The sequence below is a fragment of the Cydia pomonella genome, chromosome 11, assembly GCF_033807575.1.
Source record: "Cydia pomonella isolate Wapato2018A chromosome 11, ilCydPomo1, whole genome shotgun sequence".
NCBI classification, from domain to species: domain Eukaryota; kingdom Metazoa; phylum Arthropoda; class Insecta; order Lepidoptera; family Tortricidae; genus Cydia; species Cydia pomonella.
In genome coordinates, this window is record NC_084713.1 from 11232215 (window position 1) to 11256752 (window position 24538).

The window sequence follows — 24538 nt, forward strand, 5'->3', positions numbered from 1 at the left end:
ACTATCTGCGATAGTGTCAATCGAGCTCAATGTGAGCAGCATCATATTGGTGCTTGTTGACTTCTTCTGAGTGTCCCTCTTTGCTTGCGTCGGACAATCCTTCTTCAAGTGACCTACCTCTTTGCAGACGAAACACTTAAATTTACTTGCAGGTTTCTTTGCATCTTTCGATGTGTCTCCTCTGGCTACCTTCTTGCCGATTCTCACAGTCAATGCCGTGCCGCTCGACTCTCCGTGAGTATCCTTAGCGAGAAGCGCCTTTTCATGTGCACAAAGCTGGCTCGTAATGTTTTCCACTGTCCGATCTTTTTTCGCCATCAATAGCCAACTCGATCTGAAGGCGAAAAAATTTTCTGGTAGAGTGTCCAGAATCTTGCAGATCAATAATACCTCAGGAAGTTCTGCTTGTTTTTCTTTAAGGAGTTCCTCTTTAAGTCTATGCCATAAATTCTTTAGTTTTGACACATGAGTTGCCATGTCGTCGGAGACTTCCTTCTTTAATTGGAAGAATTCAAGGCACAGATCATATAACCGATCCTCATTAGCACCCTCATATAGCCTGTGGAGCTCTTCCCAAACTTCCTTTGGTGTTGACAGCCTTATTACTTTGCCGAGTGTCTCATCAGTAATGTTAGTTGTTATCAAAAGTAGGGCTGTACTTTCCAACTTTAAAAACTCTTTTATTTCCGTGTTGTATGTTGCCAAAGCAGCAGCATGAACAGCTGGTACAGCAGCATAAGCAACGGCATTTGCCGCATCACCTTCGCCACTGCCGACCAAGGGTCTAATTGGCCTTTGTGTGTTGCCCTCCACAATATCCATGAGTCCATGACCGCGGAGCAGCGCTAGCATGCGGTATTTCCATGAAACCCAATTGTGGTCGTCTAGTTTGGTGATCGAAATCTTTGACAACTCCATTTTATTTTCAAATTTCCGGCAGCTGGGCCCGTAACCACTTACGCGTAAGTCCACGCAGCGTCGGATAGGAGTCACAAATGTTCTCAATTACACTAAACACATCACACACACAAAACAACACTAAATAAATATAACTAACAGTGTTCACTACTACACTTTTGCACACTGACACATTAGACAGTCAACAAACAGAATAGTCTTTAGTTGCTAGGTAACTTGTTCTTTTTTCAATATAAATAGGTGGCGCTACAATACCTACAATAACTCAGAAAAAAATTGAATCATAGACAGCGCACTTCACTCCGTCAATAACGCCTACGTTCTTAGATACTCCAGCGCTACTCTGAAAAGATTTGGAACTATAGTTTGTCAAAGGGCTATCTCATTTCAAACATAGACAGAGGGAGTCATACTATCTTTGTCTTACACTAGTACTAGCATCCAAAAGAAAAGGATGAGTATAGTTTTTATTGTTCTTATTTACTGACAAATTGGTTTGACCAACTATATTATTTATAGCTGACAGCTGAACACTTTTGCAACAGTTCTGCCTAAGGAGATTCTGTTCCTTGCGTCTACCTTCCATAATCAATGGCATGCATCAGCCACGGCTATAGGATAGGACGTTATATTGTATGTCTATGGATAGTACAGTGCACAAAGCAACACAAATTAAGGCCTTATTCACACGAAAGCTTAAAAAATGTTGCGTTAAAACCTGACGTTACAAGTTCCACACGTTAAATTAGATTAAAGGTCAACAGTCGAAAGTCGAAAATCCAACAACGCATCATGAAACCGCCATCGCCCTCGTGTGAACTATATATACTCTGTCAAACAACTTTATCAGTAGAAAAACGTGCGAAATTCAAATTTTCTATGGATAGGGTTATCGTTCCAAATTTTTTTTCAATGTGCCGCTTTTTTCTGCTGACGGAAATGGCTTGGCAGACTATACATGCATGGCACATGGTTATCCATTTGGGCATTCCATTTTTTAACGCGTGCTAAAAAAGCCTTTGAATAGCCGGGTCCCCACTGAGCGGGCATACGAGGCAAATGATATATTATACTACTCTTTGTGCAAATGGCATATATGACACAAATAGATAATCGTGTATTCATGTATTCGGTCCATAAATGTAAAATAAAATCGATTTTTTTCTCATAAAAATATTTTTTTACACTTGGCAATGTCATTTCGACCTATTCACAATGACTGACCAATGGAAACTAGGAAGTGTAATATTGGATTGATCGGATTGGACAATAAATGAATGGCATTTATTTGACGGCTCAACATAAATCAAGATTTCAAGAACGCTCCACTTCTACTAACGCTGTGTGCTCGATTAAGCTTTTGTACACGTTTCCTTTATTTGGTTTAATTATAATAACTTTAAAATGTTCCATAATTGTGATAAAAATTCTAATTTAAAAAGTGTAAGTACAATTTCTATCTATCATAGTGTCACCATAATAAGCGGAAATTATCACATCTTTATGATCGTTGAATATTTTTACTTTTGATTAGCTACCGTCGTAATAGGGTTTTAGATATCGTTATAACATGTTAATAGGTTAACTTTCCTCATCCAATCAATAACCAAACCGTAATATTCATTATGCATGTGTTAAACGGCATAAGATCAAAATAAATGTATTTAATATTTAAATGCCCTTTGTCCATGACTAGCAATTGAGCTTACATGTACCTACACAGCAAATTTACGTTAAGTGGCTATCAAGTACGATATAAATGTTTGCATTACAGTTGTGCAGATTGTAACCTACTCACCTATGCTAATAATGCATCCACATTATAATATACATATTATAAATTGAGATGTGATTGATTATCTAAGCCCACCTTGAACCAATTTAGTAAAGAAAAACCTATGTTGTTATTGGAACTGTACCAAAAACATTAGCTCTAGCTAGTTATTGACATCGCAAATAAGGCTCTTTTGTGGTGTTATCCTGCTATCCTAAACTAAATGGATGTATCTTTAGGACAAATCACATTGAAAAGGAAATTTTCAGGTGAAGAATTAAAGGTATACATGTTTGCAGTCAATTTTAATTAGACATACATCCATTTGGCTTAGGGTGGCAGTATTATAAGTAAAAAAGTATCTGTATATTTAAATATTATACTTTCTTTCCAGATGACTTCTGCGAATCAGGGTTTAAAATCAACTGAAACCCAAATATCCTGAACATAATATTCAATATTGTATTTTATTATCTTTTAGTCATCAAATAAACTTGTATTTCAAGTGTCCCCAATATGTTTCTATCCTACACTGATAAGTGAGTCTGCCTTATCATTTCTGCTCAAGATAATATTTTATTCAGTCTTATTCACACCAAGTCAACAGGTGTCTCTTGAATATATATTTTTTACTAGTGATTCATTTGCCTTATTATTTTGTGAAAGAGTTATAGTTTAGCTTATTATTTTGTAACATACAAGAAGTAAAAATGGCATCCAGTGATGCTGAGATTAAGGATGGCTTCAACCTGCCTGTCTGGATGAAGATGAAACCTACTCGGTGAGTGATTTATTTTATGCTTTATTTATGTGTTGGTGCATATCTAACTTACCGAAATTCAAGCTAAATGAACTGATTCCTTTTTAGGTTTTATTGAAATAAACTATCAAACTTTAATAAACATTATAAATCAGGCATTTTTGATATGTGTTAACAATGATGCACTGTAATCAATATCATATCACAGTAATTTTCAAATCTTCACTTCTTATCTTGTATGTTGAAAAGTGTGACTCCCAAAAGTGTCCATAGATGTGCACAGTTATTATTTAATATGAACCTTCATGCATTCAGCTAAGGCTTGTAATGGAGTGTTGTGTCGTAGTTGTGCCCTTGGTTAGCAATTTGTCTTTAAATATTTACTTGTTGTATTTGTAGGCATCATACCTATAGTTGTAAACAGAGAATAGAATAGGGTTTAGTATTATGAACTACTAAATATTATTGCATTTTGCACTATGTAGCCAAATCTATTTGAGTAATTTTAGATTTTGCGAAATGCCAATTTCTCACTGCAACCTCAAGGTGAGAGAATACTTCTAATTTTAAATATGACTCAATAAAGCTTTTTAAGCTGTGTTAGAAACCTGGTCTTTGGTTTTATAAAAATGTTTATTATAAGACAAAAAGCTCTATAAAGGCTTTATAATATATTTTGAGTAAAGAGAAGTACAGTTCTCAGAGAAATGTATTTGTATAATTGATGATTTGGCACCACTAGCTGCCATGCATGTGAATCTATGAGTAACAAATTGATAAATATTTATTTCAAGTACATGCAATAAACTATAAGTAGTAATAAAATGCATACACAACAAAGTTTTGTTACTATCTATGTCTATAGATTTTATTTGGAAGCTATGATAGTTTTAAGCCTTAAGTATGCATATTTTACACCAAAATAAAATCCTTAAAAGACCTTTGGTTTACAAAGAGCCTAATGAGACCATGGTACAAGGTACTATTAAGTTATTTACTAAATCCAATCATAACATATAACATTATAAATGAAAAAGTAACTCTGCTTGTCTGTCTCTTACCTCTTCATACTTTAACTGCTGAACAAATTTAGATTAAATTTGTTATGGATATGCTTTAAAACCTGGGTAAGGACATGACACAACTTTTGTACCAGAAGTAGCATTCTGAAATTGTGAAATATTAATTCTTCACAGACAAAGCCCTGGACAGAAGCTAGTTTTTTACATTTGTCTTTGTTAGGACCATGAAATTCTAATAGGTATCTACTAAAATACCTGTATGTCAGTAGTATCGACTTTCCTGTGACCTCAAGTTAAAAGCTCAATGATTTATATCGTTTTATTTCTTGTATTATACCTACATATAGTACATATATTTATCTTTTCAATGTTTTTTTGATATGCACGGCATTTGTGACGTCACAGTCTATATTTACACATCTGACGCTTAAGATAAAAACAACCTAGTTATCTAATCAATATAAAGTAGGTATAAGAATGGAAACAATCAAATAAATATATCTTTTTTTATTTAAACTCATATCCAGAATCGTGAGAAAGAATACTCTTTCTTTCTTTCTTTCATTGTTATACACCACTGATTCCGAGCGTGTGTATTTTCTTATTAAGATTACCGGGTTTCGGTGTAAAATGACTTTATGAATTACAGTTTTATTTACGTGGCTCCATACTGTTGTCATTTTACTCTTCCTATTCCTAATTCTGGCTATTAAGTTTTTATATTTATTGATATTGTAAGATCATTATAACTAATATAATGAATAGGACAGACGAAACATGTTATCTTTTAAAAAGTATGTGGAAACTCATGTAGAGATGCCATGTATCTCACAGTCAGGACTGAATTTTACTGCACAAGGAACAAGAGTAAGAGAATCGCATTCTACTGTCTAACTTGCGCTTTCTTCTCTCTTTTCGTTGTCTGCCTCACCAATGATGTGATCACATCCATTAAAATTTGCAAACCAATTCAATATTATTTCCTATCATGGACATAAGTAACTATAAAACGTTCGGAGAAGATTTTGCTTAATCTTATGCTCTGGTTAAGTCTGGTTTGGGCTACTTACTTGATGCAAACTCTATCCTTCTTATTCATAAACGTCTACTAAAGTTAACAAGCCGCTAATAATCGTTTGTCCTTTTCCGACGTATTGGTATGATGGAAAGGGACAAACATTTATTAGCGGCTTGTTAACTTTAGTAGACGTTTATGAATAAGGGGGTATACTATTTTACGGTGCGACTAGGGCGGCACCGCGGTATTGCTTTCATTTTCTGGGGTTTGCCAAGTTTGATTTTATTTGGACTTTATTTTTCTCAACTAGGTAGGTTGCGATCGGTATTCTTCTAACATTTACATGGAGTTTAAAGCGAGGAAAATACCTATGCGAATATTGCGCTTTATTTACCTTGAAAGTAATGTTCCGTTCTATATGAATATCTATTGTTATTTATTCCCATGCTGTTTCCTCTAGTCCCAGTCACAATATTACAATCACATGCTGTGACGAAGTACTTTATGTACCTAAAAACTTCGTACTTACTTAATTCCTTGTTGATTTTACTGTAGGCGCTTTGTCACGTTTAATGCTTCGAGTATATTCGACGTCAAAGGAATAGGTAAAATCTTTCGACGTTCTTACAAAGGAATAAGATACGATGTATCAACAAGATAGGTGTGGCGTCACGCCGTATTTAATTAACAATGTCAACTGCATTTCCCATTACAATAGGAATGTGTAGCCAAGTTTTTGACTGTAAATCCAAGCTTGCCAACTGCGCAAAAGAACAAATTTCTCTAAGACGGAAACAGATTTCGTGTAAAAGGAAAGGTCGAAAAACCTTCGTCTTCTATTGGTCAGGAGTTATTTTTGGTTTACAACTATTATATACAGAAGAACCAGCTTATTACGATCACGTCTAGTTCGATTTCCCACTCAGTACCATATTACCTACACTGGAGTCACTCCATCCCGCAACATGTTTACATATACATTTTTCACGCTTAATAGGCTTTTGATGGGCTTAATGGATGACTGTCATTGGCCTTCTTTTATGTAAGCATTTATATGTTTAGTTATATTTACGGCTGTTGTTATCCTGAATACCAATAAAATAAAAAAATAAAAAATGATGTGGTCCCTTTAGAATCTTCTTAAGCGCTTTTTAGTGTACGTTACATATACAATTTATAATTTATACATAGTTGAATTTATACATACATAAGCGAAATGTCTTGGTTTTTCTCGTACGGGACCCTTCACCCTTGTGCATTCCATGGGGGTTAACTGCTTCAGGATTAGGATCTTGTAATAGTTGTAATAGGTATCTACATATATAATTACGATCATAAAAAAATATGCAATATACATTAATTTATCTAAGACTGTAATCATCAGATACAGGTAAAATACCTATTTCGAAGCAATTGAAGGTGATATACATACATACATATAAAACTTGCTTGTTTTAGGAGTTGCTCCACCATTTAGATTTATTTTGTGTCCTTTGTTATTGTTGAGCTGTTAGCTAATAGGTAATACATATATACCTATTAAAGCCAACAAAATCTTCATTTACACTGGACTTAAAATCGCTGTCAACATTTTGTCATGTGAAATACTTATGCATATACACTAGGGATTGCAAACCGGATTGATTTTCAATCCGGCCGGATCCGGACGGATTTTGGCCGTAGTCCGGCCGGATCCGGCCGGACCGGATCCGGTTTGGTATAGGGATATAAAAGTTAATTAAATGACATATTTTTCTAATTTTTTGCGTAATACGTATTCCTAAATCTATAATTTGAAGTTAATGAATAACTTCTTAACAATAAAATAGAACTTGGTATTAAAAAGTGTCACAATGTCAATATCATTTTAAAAACAAAATTTTAAATCGGTAATTTATTATATTTAACCATTCTAAAGTGCTCAAATATTCGTTTACAACTATAAATTTGATTAGTTTCCAAAGTCTGATGATGGGATGTGGGGTGGGAATTGGAGCTCCTTGAAAGGACAAGTTTTCGTAACTGTTCTTTGATTGAATTCTTTGTTCGGAAAGAGAAGAGTCGTGGAATGTATTGGGCCCCATACATTCCACGACTCTTCTCTTTCCTCACAAACTCTAACGTTGACATCCATTCTAGCATAGAGAAATAAGAAGTACATAGAATGCTCACTCCATACATCAGTTTTGGTACCAAAACGCTTATTATTTTCGTAGTCGACATCTAGCATCGAGTAGCGGAACTCTCAGTACTGCTACTCGACAATAGATATCGCGGCAAACAAAAAGTCTAATGCTCAACGATTTTCCGCTAATATTATAACCAGAGTAACCGGAACTCTATTTTAAACTCCTACGCTTACTATTATTTATTACTTTTAACGAAGATATTTTACTTTTAACCAATTATGATATTAAATGCGCTCTAATTTATTTGTCAGAAAAAGTAGTGGACTGTATGACTTAAAAAAATTGTACTTTTTTTTAATTTATGGAAAAGTATATTGGACAAATTATAAGGAACAACACACGACACGACGATCTCATGCGAAAAATAATAGAATGTATGATTGAAAACCATCGCGGAAAGGGACTCCCTAAGAAAAGTTACATAGATCAAATAAAGAATTGGCTAGACGTAGAGTAGCACGTACCAGGAGATGAAGGAAATTGCATTAGATTGGATGAAATTGTAAAGACAAAAGATTCTCTCCTTAATTTGAATAGAAAAGAATATATATTCTATATTTTATCATATATATACATATATCGGAGAAAACTAAAGTTTATCAATATTATCATATATTCTTCATTCACACATATTGATGAGCCCAACTGTAGTCGGTTAATCTTCTATCACAACATTATGACACGAAATTAACCTTCTCTTTAGCATAAATTACAAATGCCTTCCATGGCATCTCCATCCTTTCATTTTTCCTTCTATTACAGTATTTATGTAATCGTCATATCGTGCCACCAACATGAAAGAAGAAGAAATCCTCTTCTGTTCCCAGTCATCGTCATAATAAATATATTTTTATCTTACTAAATTTAAACTTTTTCATTCGTTTTTTGTTCTGTTCAACTTCATACCTCGTATCCGTTGCCTTTTCCTCATCTTAAACGCACAGCGCGTGCTGTATTTAGGCGTTTTTTTATTATACCGGATCCTGTCCGGATCCGGTGATTTTTACCGGATCCGGTAGCTTCTGAAAAGTGCCGGATCCGGCCGGATTACCGGATCCGCCGGACCGGATTGCAATCCCTAATATACACTGTCGTTTTGTATTCGATCTACCTGTTTGCCTAGTAACTGACGCTTGTTATTGGATTGCAAAACAACCTAGGGGGCTTGGCAAATACGTCACATCACGGCAAACGAGTTCGGTTCACGTCTATCGCAATCGATCTTGGAATTTCCCGTAATTCGTGTTTATATGTAAGTAATAATCTAATTAACAATTAATTAGATTTCTACTTACATTCCAAGAAAAAACCAATTTAGTACTTACCTATCATTAGTCGAAAGTCTGTTATTTTTAGAATAAAATTGTAGTGGGTGCAATTTTATATTGTATAAAATGAACTTCCCTAATCCCTAAATTAAGCTAGAATATTCGTTCCTGTCACTATTGTTTGGCATGTACAGTCAGTCAGCTTCCAATAGATAGTGATGGTCGTAATATCTACCGATATATTCCACTTTCGCTGTTACGATCTATTTGATGGCCGACCGGTCTGGCCTATTGGGTAGTGAGTCACTACTAGTGACCCTGCCTATGAAGCCGATGGTCCTGGAAGCGAATTCTGGAAAGGGCATGTAATTGTGTGATGTGGACAGATATTTGTTCCCGAGTCATGGGTTTTTGCTATTTATTTAAGTATTCGTATATTATATATATATAGTTGTCTGAGTACCCCACAACGCAAGCCTTCTTGAGCTTAATGTGGGACTTATTGTTAGTCAATAATATTTATTTAATATTTAGTTGATGCTGACTACCAATATTGAACCAGGCTTCTGAATCTATAAAGTAAAAAAAAATGGCTCATTATTGCCTTTGCATTTGTACATATAAAATTAGAAGCCCGTTTTAACGAGCCTCAATAAGTACCTATTTTAGTCTTATAATTTCCTCAAATGTTTGTGGTTTATTATAACAGACAGTTTTACGAGTTGCAGACATCGATGGTCTAAATTTAAACTGGCTATGATATGTATTCTACTCGTTTCTACCTAGAGTTGGACATTGGCCAATACAGCGCAGCAATATAATCATTTTGTTTCTTATCAGTTATCACAGTGAATAAAAGTAGGCACCCTGATAGCTTTATATCAATTGTCATCGTGACTGGCCACAAATCGATAAGCTTTCACTTTTGTTTTTAATATATCTCGATTTTTTGATAGTGACGTCACACAGGAACTGATATTCAAGTTCTCAACATATTGTCAGAACGATTGTTGCTTGAGTTATTGTTTATAGATAAGTAAATGCTTTTCATGCCATAAATCATTTAAAGATAAGTTGGTGACACGGGTCTGATTGATCATTTGGTATTTACTTTCTTTCTGATAAGTACACTTTCACACACTGAAATCATGTTTTCCCCTATGTATCCAGATCGTCCTTCAGGTATTTTAAATGAATGTCTAGAAACAAAACTGAATACTCAAAACTTAACGAATAATGCAAATAATTAACCACGACTACAGCCTAACCTAAGTAGGTAAACAAATCATTTTCGCACGAACAGTTATAAACTGTTTGCAGAAATAGTAGGTATTTAAAAGGCTGCTGGTAGTTTCATGTCCACGCGATTGTTGTTGTGTGTGTGGCATCTCCTGACTGTGCATTAGGTACCTACATCTAAAAAGGTTCTATATTTAGGTTTAGACCCCTACTAGTATTTTGACCTACCTTTTTTACTTATGGCCAAGTCACATGGTTTTGTTTGTTTATTTACATTGCTAAACGGAATCATGTTGTATTTTGATACTGTCAACAACTTAAGACGTCATCACCATCAGTTTCAAATAGCCTTTTCAATTAAGTTATATCTGGTTTGTATGATAATTATTAACTTGATTATTGGTTATAAAATATATATTTAAGTGTTTAGTGTGGTGATTTTGTTTTCATTTTTCACCAATCAATTTAATGAAGAATTTTACGGTAAAATTTAAATTACATAACAGTTTTATGAATATTAATGAATTTAATGATATTGAAAATGTTCTTCTTTATCGTTGGTATTGTCACTGCATTGCCCTCCTAAAAAGTTTTGTCTTTACGCAACGTTGTTCAAACTAGTATACTTACCTAAGGTAGCAGGAAGGAATACCTAGATATAGTAGACGATACGGATCGTGGCGGGCTTGCAACATAGTCTAAGCAATTTCGAGGCCACGCTCTGAGGAATGTAGGCTAACCTACTACAAATGCAAACTGTTCAGAACAAAATTATTAGGATGAGAGAATTTAACGAAGGTATTTTTCGGTTAGTTTTTCTTCTATAGATGAAACGGTTTAAGATAGTTATAACAATTTTTTTTTTTTTTATAAAGTGATGTTCTCAATACTCAATACTAACAACAATCTCTACTGGATTACTTTTGGGTGGCCTAGGTATCGCGGAAAAACTGCTACCTTCTACTACTTGTACTTTTGTTAGTTTTACGCTGCTTTTACGTTGCAGGGAAATTAGCCTTGGTTCCTTTTCTTTTATGTATTTTTTTTTAGTTTAACAAAAATATGTGACAAAAGATGTGTATAAGATTGTAGAACCTCATCATCTGCTGTTATAACTTATCTTTAAAATATACTGATCTTTAAATATATCACTAAGAAATGCTGTTTTTGCATTTTAACACTGCTGTAGGGCTAAGATGGACGGCGTTTTATTATTTTTCGCCATGTCTGTCACGTTCTCTAACAAGCATTTAAGCGCGAAAGTGACGGGCATAGTGACAAGTGATAAAAATGGAACCATGCTGCCACCGCAGAAGGCCGAATGACGCGCGTGACGTCACACTATCAATCCTTATTGACATGCAATACATTAAATATCCTCTAGTCGACCATTATACGAAGAAAATGAAATTGCCAGTGATTTTCAAATCTAAATTCAAACTAATAGGCAACTCTGTTCCATATACTTTTAATAGGTATATAATTTAAACTTAGGATAGAGAAGGCCATTTAACGGGTCATTGGGCGGCTAGGATATTAATTTAGGCTTGTACAACATAACTTCATATAAGTCACTTTGTTTGTGTTCGTTATACTTCTTAGAAATAATTTTATTTGTATGTATTTCACTAGATAACTATTTGCTACACTATTCTGTTGAAGACCAGCTTCATCCATAGGCTTCTATTCCTTGCCAAGCGTATGGCCTCGTACAGTTTTAATTGTGATGGGCAAGCTAGTACATAGACATATCAGAAGAGGGCCAGAATTGCAGCAAAAATGCTTTTTTTATTATTTCGCGGGTCATATACAAATTATTTCGACGGATTTGCGGCGGGCCGGATAAAATCCTACCGCGAGCTGGAGCTGGCCTGCGGGCCTTACTTTGCCCACCACTGGTATAGGTGCAGTAATTTGGGCACACCATCGCGAAGGGGATGGACCCTGAGGTCACGTGCCTTAAACATTGCCCGTCATTATAATTTTCTCCAGGCTATGGGGGGAGAATTGACACACGTTTGACACGTTGTCACTTCAAACTCTGCAGAGTTAGGATGGTCTGACTCTAAAAATAATCGCTATTGTTTTATTATACCAATCTTATCAAGGCTAGAGGTGAATCGTACCAATAACCCGTATTGTTTAATTGTGGACGCAAATTCAAAACAATATCACTTTTTATCAAACTTATCTTGTTTTTCCTAAAGACCTTAGTAACACGACGACGACGATTACTATTGCAATAAATGTAAAATACCTACGGCTACGTAGTGAGTAACACCGAGAAAGTAATTCATTTGAGCAATTTTTAATCTTTATAGAATGAGTCTTAGGCTGCGTTGAACCCTCCAGTGGCGCCCTCATTAGGGGAATTGTGTAGTCTGAATACATTGAAGGTGCCTTGGAGTTGGGCCGCGTGGCTATACATTGTGTCTATTTTGTAATACATCACCCCACACGGAGATCAATAATTTATCGGTCGTTGTTCTGAACCAGCAACATTAATCTAAAAATTTAAATGATAAGGATAGTCACGGTAGGTACATCAGGTACATGGTACTTCAGCTAACATATTGCTTGTTTATATTTAAAAAATATGAATGAATTCTTTGTTATTTTCTATTCTAGAAATATCATATTTGCTTTACCACAATATCACAATTGTCAATATTGATAGTACATATTATAGATTATCGTCGATGTTTCTCGTTAGACAGTTGTTTATGTCATCATAAGTTTGTCTTATTGATTAACTCAGTTGTTAGCAAAACAAGTTGACAGTAAATGAGTGTTTTTCAAAAACCACTTATCTACCCACTTGCTAATTATTCCCCCTTATTGATTAATGCTTTAAATAGTAATTTAAAGAGTTAAACATTACTCCATCGACATATTTTCAAATATTGATTTTGCTAGAATTAGGATTAGGATTGTTTTCAGTTTTTAATCTGAGATTTAGGTTTCTTTAAAAAATAAAATGTCATTTATTGTCGCAAAAAATAAGTACACAATAAACCCAGTGATAGGGCAGATAGCTACCGCCCAATAGCTCTACTTAGCATTAACTACAAACTACTGGAACGCCTGATCTATAATCGTATATCGGAGACTATCCTCTCAGAAATCCCACAAGTGCAAGCTGGCTTCAGACCGAAATGAAATTGTTCTGACCAAGTCCTTGCACTCCTTGCCCTCACAACACACATTGAGGTCGGTTTTCAATCGGGAACAAAGTCTTCTGCAGCTTTTATCGATCTAACGGCTGCATACAACACCGTGTGGCGTCAGGGTCTGTTGTATAAACTTTTGAAACTGTTCCATGCCTAAGAATATTCAGACTAATAAAAGACGCTCTCACAGACAGGCCGTTCCAAGTTCATCTGGGCCAACAGTAGAGTAAAATAAGGATTCTCAACAATCCCCTGCTCTTTAATCTTTATATTCATGACGTACCAGCCACGACCTCGCGAAAGTTTGGCAATGCTGATGACCTAGCCCTAGTAACTCAGACCAGGCGTCTAGAAACAGCAGAAGTCATCTTGGAAAGAGACCTAGAGGTAATGGACGAATATTTCCACCGCTGGCGCCTATGCCCGAATTCCAGCGGTGGAAACAAGACAGAGGTCGGTTGTTTCCATCTGTCAAACAGGTTAGCGAAAAACCAACTTAAAGTTAGATTCAGAGCTACAGTCCTACGTCATAATTTCTGCCCGAAATACCTCGGTGTAACGCTTGATAGGAGCCTAACATATAAGAACCATCTTGACAAGTTGTCTGGATAGCTGAAGACTAGGAACAACATCATCCAAAAGCTCACAGGGACGTCATGGGGCGCCAGTGCTGCCTGCTTAAAGACCACTGCTATGTCCCTCGTCTATCCGACGGCAGAATAATGTGCTGTATGGATGAACAGTGCACACGTCGCCAGAGTGGACGTCGAGCTCAACTATACGATGAGAATCATCTCGGGCTGCATCATGCCAACGCCTACTTACTGTTTACCGGCTCTAAGCATCATTACACCACCAGGAATCCGCAGACAAAAATGCCTATCACGGGAGATCACCAAAATGTCTGGAAACTTATTGCTGCCTATCCAGAAATAGCCGACTTAAGTCCCGAAATCCACCAGCGAAAACCTTCCATACACACAACCCGGCATGGAATGATAGCCAAGCGTGGGAAAAAGAATGGGAATTTGAGTTTACCACACGGGAACGGCCCAAAGGGCTTAATGAAAGTCGACAAATATGGTGTGCATTGAACCGTTTAAGGACTGGTATCGGAAACTGCGTACCTCTGGCACAAGTGGGGAGCGAGTCGGCGGCGTGCGAGTGTGGAGATCCGGAACAGAACATACATCATATGGTATTTCAGTGCCCTGTTACCAGATATAATGGACCAGTTGAGGATTTTAAAAACCCGACAAACACGCGAGTCTGTATTTGCAAAATTGTACACTTTGACATTTTGATTTTAAATGTTGATTTAATAAGTGTGTAATTGCCATACGATAAATAAATAGTACACAGCAACGGATAAGCAAATAAAAAGACACAAGCACAATAGGGACAATAGGGTGTAAGTCCAATAGGGTTGTTGACTGTATTGTGCAATATACATATATATATATATATATATATATATATATATATATATATATATATAATTATATTACATTACATCGTGCATGACTAGCACAAAAAATATTGAGAAAAAAAAGATGAACGTGACGTGGTAATAGTTGCTAATCGTTTTGACTTTTCGAAGTAAAAATCGCAATTTAAAATATTAATTATTATTTAATAACCACTCAAAGACAACGATTTCATTTTTTATAAAACATGAGTACCTCGTGATAGAGAGTAGAAGATAGAATACTCTTTATTGGCACACCTCATTAAAATATAGAAGTAGAGTAGGTGTGGTACCTTAGGTGCAAACTTGATATTTTCGGTAAAACACAAGAATAACCTACAAAGCGGTTGTTCAATGTTTATTTAAAAACAATAGGTGGAAAGTTTTACAACACTGACGAATTATTTTAACTTCTTTCAATCTTGTGCCAAAAACTAGGCGTCCGACGATTTTGCGATTAACCTGTGACGTGACGCTATTCTGAGCTCGTTGACGTCCTGTCTTTGACCTCTTGAAGCTTCAATTACTTATTGTTTTCAGAGAATATGGACCTTGGTGCGGCAGGCGCTTAAGTTATTATTCATGGTACTCCCGCACACATCCAACGCTTGGCGACGAAAGTGCCTAATCTCATTAAAAGCGTTTTTTGCCTCTGAGGGTGACGTAAAGTCACGCGGTTAGCCGAGGGAGTGTGTTCGCGCCTAGCTCCCATTGGCCCGTGCATATAGTGACGTCACTAGCAAAATAAATGTTATTTTGAAACGTTATCGAGAGATTAGATACTTGTTTATGTGCTTACAACGCGGTATATAAAGCATCGGCGCTTATTCAGCGGTTTCAGTCTGTGACGCTTATTAAACTCGCCTATAGTTTTTATATTAGCGCCACCTCTTGAAGAGCGTGTGTTTTAACTCTTCAGATATAAATAAACTCTCTTTTGCACACTCTTATTTTAGGACAGTACGGTGTGTGGCTTACGGACGTTTGTGTATATTATAAATTGTTTAAAAGATGTTTAGAAAACAACGTAATGTGTTGGCACAAGTCAACAATTACTTTACGTAAGTGCTTTAACTTGATATGGCATTGTATTATGAATTGTTTTGTGTCGATTCGATTGTTTGTGTTATCATTTTAGATAGGATTGCCAGGGACCTCTGTGCGTATGTTGCGTCTTAACGTAGCATACATTTCATTTTTCTCGTGCAATAAAGTATTTACTTCCTTACATTTATCAATATCACATTTTAGTTGAGCGCGGAAAGAGTTGCGATTCTACTCGTACATTTTAATTTGTACTGCCTATTCTGTATCATACTTTTGTCTCTGTGTATCAGTACAATAAATACTTGGTTAACACATACGGATATGCCTATGTCCATCCATAGGATTTAAAGCTTGCTACATGTCCAATTTCATCAAAATTGGCGCACTAGTTTATTTTTTCCCATTTAGTATTTATAGATTTTTGTTGCTGTGTCGCGCTGCGATATTGACTTTGCTGCTTATCTTACATCTATTGAAGTCACCGTTTACAATCACTAACTCATCGTTATCTTTGCAGAGATTTCGAGCCTTTCGCCGCCTCTCCCCCCGGACAGGATGACGCCTTTTTTATCCGATACCCCAACACCAAAGCTTTGTTCGGAGCCAACCTAGAGCGCGACGTCGCGAAAATCGTCAAAGAACCAACCGGGATTAAAGAGAAAGATTGGTCGAAGCACACCAAGCCGTGCCAAGACGTGCTCCACGGCATCGCGCCAATCAACACAGCTGGTAAGTCTTTTATTATAGTTTGCTCATCAACTTCAAATTTTCGTGCATTTTTAACCTTAATTTCATTGAAATAAGGCACAAAAATGCGTACGTAGCTTTTTAGTCGACTGCAATAATTGCGAATGTAACCTTGGCATTGGTATTGGCTTTCATGTGATGAACTCGACTGTTCTTTCAATGTAATTCAGTACCCCTAGTGTAAATAAATTCGATTTCCAAACGTGACGTACGCGTTTGCGTTTAGTCTCTTTTTGTATTGGATTTCGAAAGAGCGCGCCAAGCGGGACGTTTTGGAAACTCAAAATCCTATACAAAATGAGACTTAACGCAAACGCGTTCGTCACGTTATGATGTCGATCAAAGTTACACTAGGGGTACAGATGTCAATGGATTTGACATTCTAGGTTTAGGTTTGGAGAGATTTATTCTCATAAAAGATATACGAGAACAGAATTATAAAGCGAAAGTAATCTTAATTACGGTAGCATATAACAATGCTTTAAACAATACAATGCTTTTAAAATTCTAAATGGTTTAAACGTCAATGATGTATTTAAATGAGTAATAAAAAAATGCTTAGGTTTTTGTTGTTTCAACAACAAAATCCGGTTTCTAAATAACGTTTCAATATGTAAAAAGGTCACGACTAATTGTTTCGATCATTCACACCAATATCACTCTAATAGACCGATTAACGCAATAGGTACACATTAATTGTGTCAAAGGGTTAATGCACTAGATTTATGTTACTGGTACATACTAATTAATATTTTCTTCGAAAGACTATTGGTGTTTTCTATACAGCAAAAATTTAAACTTTGATCGAAAACTATATACTAAATCTGAATTTAGAGTACACTATTAGACATATTTTTAGTATACTTTACAAAACCATTGGGACTCGATGCGTCTAACACAAGTATCCTGCTAAATGAACAAAAGAATACTATTACTCAGACTGGTATTTTCGATGATCAACGTCTTGTTAATGTTAACAAACATAAAGACCGTAATCTTTATGTTTGTTAACATTTTGTTTACCTCAAAAGTACTAGCCCCTGACCTGCACCTGACACTGGCATTCCCTGTACAATTCTGGGTCGGAAAATAGCGCCAATATTTACTTGTTGAACCAGCAATGTATGGTGAATTCTCAATGTCAGGTGACAATTGTTATCGTGATGACACAAGGGACCAAGTGGTCGATTTGTGTAGGTATCGGTCGATAGTGCTTGGATATTTATCTGTGATTGTAATTACAGCGAACCCGATATCACCGAAGGTGCTAGGCACCGACGAAGAGTTCAAGGGCGAGGGCGCCGCGTGCGGCAACTCCGTTGTCAAGGTTGGTTAATATTGATACACTACCGATCTTAACATAGTGAAACACCTTGTAGTAGTTGAAGTCTGTAATAAAGTAGTGTTAGCAGTCGTCTTCTTCTCAGGTATTATGCTATTGGGACCGTGCGAAGTGCGTGGTGGGGGTAAGTAAAGCGATCCCAGCGCATAAGGTGGTAAAAAATTGAACTAACTGCGGATAGCGTCTTTAACATTTCGTACAATTATATGGCTCGAAATGAAACTTTGATTTACGATTACTCCTGAAATATTCATTTAAATTGTATGGTGTAAGGGACCATTGTAATCTGTATGAAATGCTTAATATAACTAACGTATTTATTTTGATAATTGTTAATAATGTATCCATGTAAATAGCTTTGCAAATGCCACATATTACGTGATCTTTTTCTAGAAGTTAAGAATGGATATAGTAAGTTATCCTTAAAAGATAGACAATTCACATCGCGGACTTTTTTGTAGACCTATGAATGAGAAACAACCCCACCATACATTGTGTTGTTATAGCTCAAACGGATTATGCAGCGTTTTCGATTAAAGCTCCTAGCCAGCGAGATTTTTTCCAACAACATCGTTATATTCTAAACAATTTACACAAAACCTTAACAAGTTATATACTTAAGCCTTCCTCAAGAATCACTCTATTGATAGATGAAAGTCGTATGAAAATCCGTTCAGTAGTTTTTAGTTTTGGAGTAGTTTTATAAGATGTAGTGAATTGACGTTTTCCCCTAGAATTGCGGACACTAGGTTGCGTGACAGTCGTGCACGCTCCCAATATGCTATGCTATATTTAAGGTTGCATCTACCGTCTGGCCTCTGTGGAGGAATTTGAAATTTAGATTTCCTCTTGTGCGTTATCATACCAAACGTGGAGGGCATCTCACTCGGGTTATGGACGTGATCACTATTGACAGTTGACAGTTAACCGTTTCGTGATAAGATTACATATTTCGAGTCGCCCTCCAAGTAACGTTTAATCGAGGTACAACAGGCGTAAGAAAGAGCCATAGGTATCGTCATATCTCTGACCTTAAAATACGACTACGAACGAAGGCAAAGTGCTTTTGTAGGACGAAATTATGTTCAAAATATTTATACAAAACCGTAATGTGTTGACATATATAATTCCGTAGGTATAATTCTACCTGGCGTATTCCAATTTTAATTATAGAATTAAAATAGGAATACGCCTGTCAATTGAATAAAATGAATCATATCTTGCAGCTCATCGGTTATCTGTAGGTATTTGTGAATAACTTTGTTTAACAGTAATTAGGTACACGTGTATAAAAATTGATGTTCTGGTTCACCGCTTACTAGTATCTCTGTTATTGTAATGCTTATCAGTAATGTTATTGTTGCTCATAGGTTAGGTACACAAGGGCCATGAAATCTAAGCAAACCGCGCTTAGTCGCACTACTTTGGAACAGTAAATAATATAACAGACATACAACCTCTATGAAATCATACTATTTATTAATGGTCGTGTATTAGTGACTGTCACCAAATAATATATAGTATATTATAGTTAACGTTCACAAGAATGCTGGTTCAGAAAAGCGCCATCTCACTTGTTTTATTGTTATGATCATTGTAATAGTGGTTATGGAACTACTTATACAAAACCCTACAGCGTTACATGAGAGCGACTTCCATAATGGCTGACATTTTTAGCATTTGCGTAGTTGTACAATTTCATAAATGTCCTATGATATTTCATGAGTATGTAGCTGGTAGGTATTGAGAGTTGCGATTCCATTGAGTAAACTAAGACAAAAGTTTTTTGTTTTACACCTTAACTTATTCCTTAGTATATCCATACTTATACATATTTAGTTTATTTGACCTCAATCCCACCTCTAGATACACTTTTGCTCATTACTCTTAGGTTAATTGCCTGATACGACTTGAAGACTGATAAAGGACTGAGCAGGGGGTCGCTCTAACACGACACGATCAGTTCTCGTGGCACGATGTCTTCCTCCAAGGCTTGCTACATTTCGATATCTGTTTTAATCGATCGAATGTGCAAGAGCAATAGAGAGGCAGATAACTAAATAAATAAATGAACAAACATTTATTCAGCGAATAGGCGACGGGGGCACTTTTACATGTCAATTTTTTACAATCAATAAAAATAACAAGATACTATTACAAATATGGAATCTGGGAAATATTAGATACTTTATTAGAGTTCGCGGTAGGTTCTCAATTCTCAACATTACACTCGTGGTTATACTCTGTTGATTGAGGCAGGTATTATTTCAGGTATATTAGAAGTAAGAATAAGAACATTAAGACACACGGTCGATTGGATATGTCCAGAAGACTAATTCGAACGACACTGACATCTAAATGATATCAAAATTATGTAATTTAGCTATCACCCGCGCGTGCATTACGTTTGTATTTGTCCGTACATGTATTGGCGCTAAGTGAGACGCGCGGGTGAATAATAACAAAATCAAATAACAAAGTCTCAAGATTAAGTTTGAATTGGCCTCCAGTTCTCGCGGCAAGTTTTATCTTTGTTGCGACTTGCCATTGTTTGTAAACATTGCATCATTGGGATTGTAGTCATTTCTATACTCTTTATTGTTTCCTCTGTATATTCAAGTGAAGTATCTTGAGTTAGTAACAATACAATTTGTGAATTCTACAAGAAACATAGATTATCCTAGCATAGGAGCAAGTTAAATAGTTATGAAATCTATGATACGGGGTTTTGGCAATCGATGGTCCTACATGACATAACCTTCGGGGCGGTATCTATCTTTCAAACTTTCCATTATTTGTAAATATTACTTGTACAGGTCATTAGTAGTGTCAGAACGTACGGTTATCCTGAGTACCAAGTTAAAATATCGACTCTCTCAAACTTGTCATTATTTATAAATATTACATCATTTGTTGTAATCATTCGTAGTAGTCGTTTATTAACTCGGCCAACGGACGCTTAGGTATGTATTTTTTTCTTGATATCTACTTTTAATTTCTAAGTAACGTAGTGGTATTTCTGCGTTAAGAGGCCGTTATCGATTTTAGTCGCAAAAATGTCAAATGGATAGATTTAGTCGATGAAATTGTACACCTTTTGTTAACTATTAGAAATACCAAGTACTGATCTCTATTAGCACGTCTTGTTATCTTTGATTTTAAATTTTTTTTTTTTTAAACAGACGATCACTTAATTGTAATGTTTTTTTTCTGATGGACGTTTAGGTAAACGCGCGTAAAGCACTGATTTTAAAGCTCTTATTTGTAAATTTCGTAAAGTTTGGACTGCTAAAAATGGTAATTTTGTATTACCTACACATATCCTGTACTACAAGTTTAATAATTTATATATATATTTATTATTTATTATAAATTTGAAGTAAGTAGTCTAAAGGAAAGTTAGACGAAATCAATTTTTTCCAGAAATTACTTCAAAACAAGTGACAATTTCTCTGAAAATCGACTTAATCTCAACGTAATTTTGATACTTAAACAATCTACAACATTTGCTGAAACTGTTCTTTGAATCATTTTGTATAGTTTATCACCAATTTTTGATGAATTTTTAAAAACTATCGCTTCTCGTCGCATATTATCGGGGACGCACTCTTGCGACCTCATTATGAAAAGGCAAGATGAGAAGACGTGCTAATAGAAACCAATACTTTTGTTATTTAGATATTACGTAACAAAAGGTGTTCAATTTCAACGACTAAATCTATCAATTTTACATTTTTGCATGGTTAGCTGGCAAAATTGGTAATTTTTTTTGTGTCCATTGTCGGTTATTTTTACAGCGGCAATGTCCGTGATTGTGCTTGATTGTTGTAGGCAGTGGGTGTTTTATTTGACAATTCGATGTTTCTTCCTGGCGGCCTTCTGAGACGGCTTTTACTAGTGCAAGTGCAAAGAGTTAGTGACCTTTAATTTTATCTTATTTTATACGGATAACTAAGGCGATGCTTTGCTAGCGTAATGCCTATTTATTTTGTATATGACGAATCTCATCTGTTTCAAATTATTAGATAAATAGGTAACTGCATATCTACAGATTTCCGATTTAATAAAAGATTAGCATAACTAAAGGTACCTACAAGTTTTACGTTTTTATTTCTGTTTAAAACACGTGCACGGCTTATATGCATTATGCATGCACTTGTGTGGTCCGTGCGATAACACTGCCGCGGTGAAACGCACGTTACTTACAGTGATTTCAATCATTCGCAATCCTTGTTTTCATTCCGTAAGCACAGTTTAATAGTTGAATAAATTTTGGGTTTTAATTCAAATAGTCAATACCCTAACATTTATGTCTATATCTATTATTTAAATATAATAACATATATCGACATCATTTTCTGTTATCATTTTTTTGTAATTCAAACTCCACAAACCCAAAAAAGGAATGAATGTAAATCAGTACACCAAATTTTGATAAGCCTTTACCTAAGTACATTCGATAATCGTTCACACACGTAAAGAAATGCACCGGTGGTGAAATCATATTATTTTTTATGTAGGCAATGCTTTACATTTTTTATAAGCAATGGTGTTCAAGCCGGCCAACTTTCAATTGAGGTTAGACGTCACGGAATCTAACAAGTTTATGAATGGTTCCAGGTCGCGCACCAGATGATCTCGTCGACGCGCTCCCCGCGCGGCTTCACGGTGGCGGCGCCGGCGGAGGAGGCGGAGGAGGCGGAGCAGGCGGCGCGGGCGCCGGACGCGGCGCGCTACGACCTGCGCGCGCGGCGCGGCAGCAAGAGCCTGCCCGCCACGCCCGCGCACTCGCCGCCCGGCAGCCCCGCCTCCAGGCGCAAGAACAGGGGCAACCGGTAAGGAAACTATCTCTAATTATTTGCACATGCTTATAGACCGCGGGCCAGGTGCATATTTCGTCAGTCATCGCCTCCCGGCTGATACGTTGTCAGATGGTAGTTTAAGATACTGTTTTAAATAAAATAAAAAGTCAGCCAGTTGTATCGCGGTAGAAAGACCGTCAGCTGTAAAATGAGCATGTAAAAAATACGTGCCTTACCACTTTATGTCCTCAATGTATGTGTAATGTGTAAATTGCCAATCCTCAACCCACCAACGGAGCGGCAGCTGACGTCCACAAGGGTTCATCATACATAGCCGTTAACCACTATATGAGTTTTCGCCCGGGAGGCGAATGGTAATAGAAATCTGTTCCTGGCTCGCGGTCTATTAGACGTTGCCGTTCCCTTTTAATGTTGGTATGTTGATGACCCACGTAACCCAACCATAAAACATGTGTTCGAGTAACATCGTCGATATATTTCGCTGACCGCCATTATCGCTGTTATAGGCGAGAATCGAGATCAGAGTAATCAGATTAGCACGTGTTTCTATCGCACGAAAACGCTTAGTACTGATCCTAACATATTCATAACATCCTTTTCACTAGCGGTCTAGACTAGATGCTTTTCTATCTCCGGATTTAATTCACCGATTAGTGTAATACAGCTTGAAAACGTAGATGGAAACTTCGCCAGATACAATAGAAATACGCCTCTAGGTAAAAACCTATACTAAAAACTTAGACGACGACGAAACTATACTTACCTACGCCTTCTTTTTCCAGTTACTTCACTTCACCGTTCGAGCCAGCGGACGACGCGAGCCACCGCTCCTGGCTGACCATGGCGCTGCTGGGCTTCAAGAAAGATCTGACCACTTCCACATCCACGCTCGCCGAGGAGGACGCCGTCGAAGCCAGATTACACGGTGAGTTACTTAGCACACAACTTGGAGAGCAGGCAGAATCCAAGGGCACTAGAAGTAGATTATATTCTAACCGGCAAATGACGCGTCATCTTAGGTGATCGCGAGTTACCGCTTGTGGTTGACCATAGTTAGGCTTCAAGAACGGTCTGTCCTCTCATATTAAACTGTAATCGTGCGAGTGTGTTCCCATTTGTCTTCGATCCCCTTGACCGCCGCCGCCGCAAGTAGTGGATGTATATGGAATTATTTTCTGAAATAAATTGAATTGAATATAACCTCGTTTCCTCTTCCAGGTTCCCTCGCAGAATCAGTGGAGAGTCTCGGGCCAGCGCCGCGCAACAGAGCCGCCCCCGCTCCCGCTGCCGCCCCCGCCTCTGCCTCCGCCTCCGCCTCCGCCTCTGCCGCGCCCCGCCCCCGCCCGCGCCCCTCCGAACTCCGGGAGATGAACTTCTGGTCGCCTACATCTATGTAAGCCACAGTTGGGGGTATCTCGTAAGAATGATTTCCTCGCAAATCGGTTCCTGAGCTTTCAAATTAGGAAGATTAATAAGCAGTTGACTTAAAGTCCAATTTAAAAGAATCATTATGAGGATAAAAGAATTCATGACGAGACCCTCCTTACTTAGGTAAGGCTACGCTGTTTTTTTTAAATATACCTATCTATATAATTACCTATTTAGATAAACATGACTCGCTGCATTTATGTGCAGGAAAGAAGTTTACAGATCGATTCATAAAAACTTGTGGAATATTATATACTAATACATACTCTGTCCATGTCCTCTTAAATATTACCACTTTGGCCACCTTTTGTGAATCGAGTTTTCA

At 36.7% G+C, this 24538-nt stretch overlaps 1 protein-coding gene across 2 annotated transcripts; it reads left to right on the forward strand.

The window, feature by feature from the left end:
• Positions 1-2203: 2203 nt before the first annotated feature.
• On the forward strand, positions 2204-24324 carry LOC133522836 (uncharacterized). Of its 2 annotated transcripts, XM_061858301.1 has the most exons (7): positions 2204-2361; positions 3087-3473; positions 16391-16602; positions 17865-17947; positions 22583-22797; positions 23568-23710; positions 24004-24324. In XM_061858301.1, the coding sequence occupies exons 2-7, from the start codon at positions 3403-3405 to the stop codon at positions 24180-24182; spliced, it is 903 nt and encodes a 300-aa protein (XP_061714285.1). In that variant the 5' UTR covers positions 2204-2361; positions 3087-3402; the 3' UTR covers positions 24183-24324. The 2 variants fall into 2 exon arrangements, with proteins under 2 accessions (XP_061714285.1, XP_061714286.1); XM_061858302.1 differs by lacking the exons at positions 2204-2361; positions 3087-3473 and adding an exon at positions 15695-15887.
• The last annotated feature ends 214 nt before the right edge of the window (positions 24325-24538 follow it).